At 35.4% G+C, this 9296-nt stretch overlaps 1 protein-coding gene across 2 annotated transcripts; it reads right to left on the reverse strand.

The window, feature by feature from the left end:
• Positions 1-3880: 3880 nt before the first annotated feature.
• Positions 3881-9296, reverse strand: LOC145560276 (ubiquitin fusion degradation protein 1 B-like). 2 transcript variants are annotated; one of them, XM_081621534.1, is made up of 10 exons: positions 9104-9296; positions 8718-8768; positions 7631-7708; positions 7213-7237; positions 7097-7129; positions 6892-7013; positions 6665-6795; positions 5868-6088; positions 4401-4651; positions 3881-4276 (listed from the first exon to the last, which is right to left on the reverse strand). In XM_081621534.1, the coding sequence occupies exons 2-10, from the start codon at positions 8718-8720 to the stop codon at positions 4184-4186; spliced, it is 957 nt and encodes a 318-aa protein (XP_081477660.1). In that variant the 5' UTR covers positions 8721-8768; positions 9104-9296; the 3' UTR covers positions 3881-4183. The 2 variants fall into 2 exon arrangements, with proteins under 2 accessions (XP_081477660.1, XP_081477661.1); XM_081621535.1 differs by lacking the exon at positions 9104-9296 and adding an exon at positions 8991-9044.

The following is a 9296-nucleotide window of genomic DNA, read 5'->3' on the forward strand; positions in this document are numbered from 1 at the left end:
AGTTCATCATCAAGCAAATACATACAATCAACAAGTTTTTGAAAAATCAAAATTGAAGGCAATGCAGTACGCTTTTCCTCAAGGTCATCAAGGATATACATATCCTCATTTTCGCGGTCCTGAAGAACCTCGTTACTTCTATCATCACCGTCCTCATCCTCCTCCTACTACTAATCACTACACTCCTCATAATTATGGTTACCCTGCAGCTTACTATCCTTCAGGATCGTCGAACTATATTAGTAACAATCCTTTCACAGGTCATGTGTACAATGCTGGTGGCAACCGCTATGATGGACATGGAATACAGAGAAACGGAAATGTTAAGATTGGAAATAATGGAAGTTCTAAGAAACGCAAAAATCGCAAGACTACAATTGTTGGGGGGTGTCATAACAATCAAGGCGGTCATCAGGTTTCAGGGGATGTAATCTTGGGTGACTTCTACTAGTTTGCTGCTACCACACTACGCGTCATGAAGTAATACTTGATATTTTCTAGACTTGTGTGCCTGATGTAATAAAAGGTGTACTAACTGAAGTGCTGCTGTATTGAATTGCTACTGTTAGTTCGACTCTACTGATGTATCAGAGTATTTATTTCAGTCTGTACGATGATTGTACTATGTATTGTATGTGTTTTTATTTGTAACCCTACCACTTCAGGCTTCTGCTTAATGTCATAAATCATATTATTTGTAATTCATTTATCAGATAATTAGTCATTCTTATTGATTCATAAGCTACTGGTTTGAGTAAACTGCCTCTGACAATATATGTAACTGACACTTATTCAGTGAGCTGAAATGATCATCTTGGTTCCAAATCGCATAAAAAAAATTGTATTCTTCTAGCTAGTTTCCGGAAAGGCTGTTATCATTGTTGATTGTAGATCCTTCATCCGGATTTACTAGTCACTATCCTAGTAAATTCTGGGCACAAAAGTGAGCTAAATCTTAACAGTCAACTAAAAAGTATTGTTTAAAAAATTGTATGTACTAGTATAATTAACTAAATGGTTATAAATTGAATAGGATTAGTTAAAAAATAACAGACTTGCATAGGGTAAAACTGAATAGTCCGGACTTCAGAATTACTGGTAGAAAAGTGGATCGCGCAACCTCAGGAGAACAATTGGTGCAATCGACATAACCACATTATAAGGCTGGCCGGCTAGCTCTCTGGCCTGGCCTAAAATTGTGTCCTGAGTCCTGACCCAATTACTCCGGCCATTTTTCTATGGTGCGATCAAGCCATACTATCTTATATGATAATATTATCATTTTTCTATAGCCTATATTTAGTGTAATGTTATTGATTCAGCCTATATTACTCTGACACGCTTGATCATCACTCGTATTGCATGTCTATGGTCCAAAGTTCAGATTCAGATTCGGCCATGATATGAATTTTCTTTGTACATTTAGTCAACATTAAGGTTTTAATAAAATCTATAGACTAGTCTACGTGTTGAGTACTCGACATAGACAAGTAGATGTAATATAATACAGAGTAGCATACAACTATATTATTTCTTAGTGAAGACTAGTCTTATACTCCTATAAGCTAACAGCAGCCTGTACCACTATTTATCAGATCAATATGAAAAGAAATTGATCACATGTCAAGAAACTTCAACCTTATGAATCTTAATCACTCACTTTAGTATTGACAAATTATGATTTGAACAAGAAAAATAAAAGACACTAACACTGTTGACCACTTTACAGAAATCAAACGTTTTATATGATGATTATGATTTGATCATGATTTTCTCTAATTAAATACATGTCTAAGAATAAAGTGTACATGATAATGGAGCAGAAATTCCAAGTTTTTAATTATTATTTCATAGATTAATATTAGTAATTCTACATGCGTTTTATACCACTAATCTTGAGCTAGTACAAAGAAATTATATAACATTAATAAACAGAATCAGGTACCAAACATATTGCTGCATTTGTTTTCTATATAAAGACGTTACAAATTAACAGAACAAACAGCAAACCGTATTAAGCATAACTCGATCGATTCTAAGCCTTCGAATTAAGCCAATGGAGTACGGTTTTTCTCAAGGTTGTCAAGGATATCCTTACTATCCACCACCTTCTCCTCCTACTGATTGCTACCCTCCTCTTAGCCATGATATTCCTATAGATTACTACCCTTCTGAATCCCCAAACTATTATTACAATGATCCTTATACCGGGAATTCGTTTAATACTGGTGGCAATTGTTATACAGGACACGGTATACAGAGAAATGGAGATGTTATACTTGAAGCTGGATCAAATCATGGCAGTCAAACTGCTAGGCACAAACGTCGTAATCCCAAGTTTGTTGGTGGATGTCATGGTAATCAAGGCGGTCATCAGGTGTCTGGGAATGTTATCTTAGGTAACATGTAACTGCACGCCAATACAACGCGCAATTAATGATCATTTTTTTCATATTTGCAATTTGTGTGACTGATGTAATAAACACCAAAGGTCTGAGTTGATTTGAGTATGTAGTGTGTATTGTATTGTGTGATTTTTTTGAAACTATTAATTGTTTCAGGAATTTTTCCAAGTTGATATTGAGTATAAGCTACTGAGTGATGATCATTGTTCTCTCACTATTTACTTTTGTTTTCTTAAATTAGTCTACATTTAAGCACTATTCGAGCTCATAGTTCCAATTCCCGAGTTTAAAGTTTATTTTGAAACAGAGGGGGTACAATTCTGTTGGGCTATTGGATCCCTTCTTTTGCAGAGAAAGCCTGATATTTTGTGTAAATTATATGATTCTTAGCCCACATTCAAGTTTCTTTTTAGCTAATTGGAGTTCAATTTTGTAATTACAAATTTTCCATAATTGAACTACATCTTATACTTGGAACAGAAATCCCAAGTTTGGACGCCAAATATACCTCAAGGGCATTATTGAAGCCGAATGGCATCAGAAACCATTCATACAAGCTTTGCTTTGTCACAAAGGCGGCTTTACACTCATCTCCTTCACAACATTTCCAGATTTGGAGATAACACATGCTTAAATCTATCTCACGGAATATAACCCCTAAATGGCTAGACTTAATGCTTCTACAAACTCAAAAACATAAATTACAGCACTTTACTTACAACAGAATCAGTACTGCTGCATTTTCCCTTACCCTATATAAAGAGGCAAACCTTACAAACTTCTTAGCAAAGAAAACCCCATTCAAAAAAAATGCAGCCCTCGTTTCCTCGAAATTATTACTTTCCTCCTCCTACCACTAATTACTACTATCGTCCTCCTCCACCTCCAATTCCACCTCCTTGTAATTACTACGGTCATGTGTACCGTGGTTATTACCCTTCACCTTCAAGCTATTATTACAATCCTTTTCCTGGAAATTGGTTCAATGTTGGTGGCAACCAGCATAGTGGACCTGGAACACAAAGAAATGGAAGCCTTATACTAGGAAACGGATCCGAGCTCAGCAATCATACTGTCAGGCAAGAACGTCGTAAGGCCACCATCATTGGTGGATGCCATGGCAATCAAGGTGGCCATCAGGTATCTGGCAATATTAACTTAGGTGACATTTAGACTATTTATACCTCTTGCTCTCACTATGCGCGATTTTAGTCCTGCCTTGATTGGCTCTAACGACTTTACGAGTAACTAGTTTTAAGCTTTTTCATGCTTTGGGTGTTAGATTACTGTCTGGAAATTCAGTTGTATTTTCATGTATGAAGTATAATTGTGTGTATACATAGATGCCTGATTCTATGCGTTCCAATAATTAATGGCTTTACGTTATATAACTCTCAATGTCTAGTTAATTCCCAAAAACAATCTGTGAGGAAAAAATAAAGAAATGAAACACATACAGAGTACCAAACAACCCATAAATGAAACTATGTAAATTGAAGATAAAAACTTGATAAAAAAAAGCAAAAAGACAAAAGTCGCAGAATCGGATCTTGAAAATTTTTAGGGAAACATTTCGAGCAATTTCGATTCGTGTAGACAGGTGAAAATTTGAGCAAATGGACCAAAAGTCTATAACTTATATAACAGGTAACTAGTTTTTTGGTCCAACTCAAAATCAAGAACCTATTCTAACGTTCTGATGGTACAACCAAAGTGTTCAATTTTTGTGTTTTCAACCGAATCAACACTGCAACAAGTGACATAATTATACCAGTAGATCAACCCCTCAGTGAATACTTCTTTCCTTGAAAAGGCTGGAACTTTGGCTCTTCTTTTTGAGGTTCCTCTGGTTTCTTTTCTTTAACAGGTTCCTGTATAAATCACGCAACATTGGTAAATAATTGATGTGTATCATTTGATCAAAGGCTTCACAGAACAAGATAACCGAAAAAAGAAAAGGCTTAACACGGGGAAAAGGGTGATATATAACAGTACCTTTGGTGCCTCCTTAGTAGGCCGATTGGCGTTGGAACCAAAAACAAGCTTTCCTTGTGATTGGCGATTGGTGCTCTGTGAGCTAGACCCTGCAGTGGACTTCCCAGCCCCAGAGGCAACAGCAGGCTGCTTATCTTTGGATACAGACGTAGAAGCAGGAGAAGGTGCCTGTTGTGCAGGCTTTCCATCCAAGCGCCTTCCAACACCAGTAAAGGGGTTAAACTTTGGCTCTTCAACTGGAATTTCTTCATCTGCACCAATGCCAACATTTACTTAGCTAAACATCTGTTGTACAACTCTTACCAAGTTAACATTATCCCATTCCCAAGTAAATCTAGTGGAATTCCACATAGTATAATCATCACCCTGCGCAAGCCATAAAAAATATATTCCTTCCAGGAACAAAACTTACTGTTACGTCAAGCAGTAAATGTCACTGTAAGAACTTAACAAGGTTCAGCATATTAAGTTTGTCATTTCTGGATGATTTTCTCCAATATAGAAAAACTCCTTTATTATTAAGCATCTAGTTGAGAAGTTCAGTACAATGAGTTAATAATTCTTGACAAGTTTTTCCCATCCTACTAAATTTTTGAGGCTTTGGTAAGTGGTAAGTTGGTAACCCAAGTAGATCCCAACACTTTGGCCGTAATGGTTCCTACCAAATTCGTTCAAACTATAATATATTCAAAGAAACTCAAAGACAACACCACGAATATAAAATATAACACTAATCTACTAGTATAAATTAACTACAAAATCATGGGACAAGCACATTCACATTATGTTAACTAAGGAGAATTGGTACAAAATATTTGCTTCAATGGCATTTACTGCAGTCTCATGATTCTCAGCAGCTCCTACCATAGGCTAATAGTTTATTTATTTAGGACTTCCAAATTAGTGGGTAAAACTTCTAGAACTATTTGATACATATCTAAGAAAAAGATAAGAATTCTCCCATATATCAGAAATTAGAATGCAGTTATACTACAAAGATTATCACCCCATCCCAGTATATTTTACAAATTATATAATAAAATAAACTAAAATAAAAAAGTATGCACAAAGTGCTTTCTACGATTGAGTACAAAAGAAAAAGTCATGTGCATTAGGTTTTGATTACTTCATGCAGCAGTCATAAAGCTATGATTCCCACTGTGAAAGAAAGAAGAACCCAGCTATAATAGAGACTCAATAAGATCTCTCAGTATAATCAAACTTCAACTAGGAATAAAGTTTGACACAACGAAATTTATGGGAATGTGAAGATAAGTAACCAACTAAATCAAGGCTTTAAGAGAGGCTCCATACAATCTCCAGCATCAGGGAAACTCTTGGCAGCCTAGTTAATGGCAACTATATAAAAGCTAAACATATACTACGTATATATTGTCAGAAGAAAAGAAAAGCATATAAACAAGCATGTTCCATCAAACGCAAAGAGAGTAAAGTGATTGTGCATACCTTGAGCTGGTGCCTTGCCAGGAGCAGATACCGCAGGTCTTTCAGGCTCTTTGTAATCAAGAGGAGGGGCAAAGTCCACCTCACAGTCTGTCTCGATTATACTAATTGCATGAGAGGGCTTTGTTTCAATAATGTCAATGTAATACTTCTTATTATTATATGCCACCATGATACTGTCTCCAGAAGTCAAGCAGGAATAATTTCTCAAAGTAGTCTCCAAACTGCACAAGGAGTTAAGCAAACAATGGTAAGAAAATCTCGAGTATATTGACCAAGCCGGCGGCAAGCCACACATCATTACAAAAGATGCAGACAGGGGATGTCTAAACTCCAAAATGGGATAGACAACCAACTTGTGAAGTGAAAGAAATAGCCACTGCAACACATTAATCATGGATTCAAGCAAGCTATAATATGATTCACGAAGTGTGAGTCAATCTAGCATTCTACTGACATGATCAACCACAAATCTGCCAACTACATAGAACTCCTTATAATCCTGGAAGTGACCATTGATTTCATACAACAATTCACTTGCAAAGGAATTTTATTTGAGGCACTTTCATAAGAATCAAAAGCACAAACATCTTTCCTTGTGTTTTCTCAGCAAAAAAATTTCAACATAAAACCCAAAGTTCCCACCCCACTTGCTCATTCAAATTTATCTGACACAAGTATGAAATGGTAGGAAATACCTAAACAACTGATTAGGGAAGCATGGTCTAATCTAAACAACTAGATAACAATTCACTTCAGCTCCTGAAAACAAAACAAACAAAGGGAGGAAAAACACTTACATTGCCTTTGGATTGGAGATATCCAAGAAGTCTTGTGTGTGAGGTTGCAGTTTAACATACGTCCCCTTAGGCAGAGACACACTCTTAACCCTAACAATGTCTCCCTCTTGCAAAAGCATGTTTTCCATCATCTAAGACAAATAAATTCAACAAACAATCAGAAACTAAATCGGTCATAAATACAGCATTACCAAGCATATAGCCAAACCAGACACATGACTGCATACCCAATATGGCATATAAATCATGCCTTCCTCAGCAATGAACTCCAGAACACCACAGTGAGAAACTCGATTTGCACCATCATTTCGCAACTCAAAAAGCATTGGGTAGTCAATATGAAGAGAAGCTGCACAATGTAGAATATCAGTATCACAAAATAGACCACAACATAATTCAGAATGCCAATAGAGACTACTTTCAGTTACTGACCTAAACGATCGAGGGCTGAAGGAGGCATGATAACTGCAGCAGCATAAACAGAGTCAATATAATTTCCACAGAAAAAGAAAAAAAAAAGATGAAATTGCACATATGAACTGACTTACTTTTATCACCACTTTCAATTTGTGGCTGAAACAGAAAGGCAAAAAAAATATTAGAGGTATATCCACATAAAGAATGATGGCATGCAGAACCATAAATTTTCGCAGAGAAGAGGAAAACATCACTATTTAAAAAGTTGAGAAGGGCAACCAAACACCAAGAGATATCAAAGAGTAGCCAAATGATTAATATCATATTGACAAAACTAAGAAACACCCATAAAGGTACAGTGCAGATGCTATATACATTAAAACAGTATTTACTTCACAAAAAATTAAAGTAATAAGAGTTCATCAGTAATTTCAAAACCATATCAGTATTTACAAAAATAAGCCATTGAACAATTACTTTCTGCAATGTCCATTAGTGGTACAACACAAAAAAAAAACTAAGATGTCTAGTTACAAAAAGTATGAGAACCTTTTCAATAAAGGATGCTGGGTAACATCGATAGGATTGCTCAAATGACCCTCCATGGTATGGATAACCATTGAAAAACTGCAACCACAGGAAAATAAACCAAAGTCAGCAAAACAACTTCAACATATTTATAAGGAACACTTTACAAGCAAGTCATACAACAATCAATATCCTCAAATTGAGCATGGTGTAACAATAGGAGCCATGAAGCATGTAACTTGATAATGATAATATGGTACAGTGTGTAAACACAAAAAAGGGCTAGTACTATGTGTACACTAGTTCAAAACACTCATCAAATATTCCAATTATCCCTAATATCCTAAGATGCAATTGAGCAAGAGAATGCTAAAGCTAAAATATACAAACTAACGACACACTATCAAAATTCAACTAATAGCATAGATAGAAAAGAACATGGTGCTCGCATTGAGCACCACGACTCAAAAGTATCCCTAGGTGTTTATCTTTGGATCCTATTCTTTGTGATTACAATAAACAATAATAAAGTGCAATATAGTGAACCCTCCACCAAAACCCACCCCTCTAATTTGAGCAGGAATTCCACACATTGAACAACTCGCATTATTTGCTGTTTTCTTTCAGAATACATACACGTTACTGATTAAATATAATTACTGTGGTATTCAATCAAAAGTTTTACACTCTTGCTAGAAATAGGAGTGAGAGATTGTATGTAGCTATATAGTTTGTCATTCTCGTTCGAAAGGCATCAAAACTGACTAACCGAGTCTTTCTACTTTTATCATTATAGGGAAAGTTGTCTTCAATTGAATTTACAGGATTGAATCTGTAAGTGTGCCTACATTCCGATTTTCTTTGTACCTAAAGAAGATTAATTCATCTTTTCTTCTTTGAATTGTCTACTCTATAAAGCTTTTTTTTTTCTTTCCAACCCTCCTTGCTCTCAAGAATTTATCTTCCTCAAAATTTAATCAAATTCAACCAAAATTGCAGCAATTCGATACGAAAGCAACCAAAATTAGCCTAGAAAACAGTTATTACACCCAAATCGAAGCGCAAAACTAGTAAATTCAAACCTTATTATAGAGTAAAACCTACTAACCATTTTTTTCTGCTTAGCTTTAAAATTACGAAACCGCACACCTCAAATACCCTGCAATTCAAACCATAAAAGATTAAGGGCATGTTCGGCAAAATATAGCTGTGAAGGTAGCTGTAGCCGTAACTTTACACAAATCAACAAAATTAAATCACCGGAATAATTATAACAATGTAATAAGCTATCAAAATTCAAACTTTATCAAAATTAGGTTTAGTACAGAACTCAATCAATCGATCATAAATCAAAATCCAAACAATTATAAATTATTCGTACCGATCGAGCGAAATTAAGTATGAATACATTGCAGAATAAAATTAACAAAAAATGAATTCAATAAAAAGAAAATAAAATTAGAATTGAAACATAAAGCAAGAAGTAAAGGATACCTGAGTAAGGAGAGAGAGAAAAGTGTAGAAGTGTAACGCTAGAGATTCCCAAATTTAGAAAAAAAGCAAGAGGAGAGAGAGAGAGAGAGAGAGAGAGGTGGAGGAATATAGAGAGTTGTGAAATTGGCTGAATTGCAGTTGGATTTGGAAAGATGAATCGACGATCACCTCTCCAATAGGACTTCTTAATTTT

Source organism: Chenopodium album, chromosome 9 (assembly GCF_948465745.1).
Source record: "Chenopodium album chromosome 9, dcCheAlbu1.1, whole genome shotgun sequence".
In the NCBI taxonomy this organism is placed as follows: domain Eukaryota; kingdom Viridiplantae; phylum Streptophyta; class Magnoliopsida; order Caryophyllales; family Amaranthaceae; genus Chenopodium; species Chenopodium album.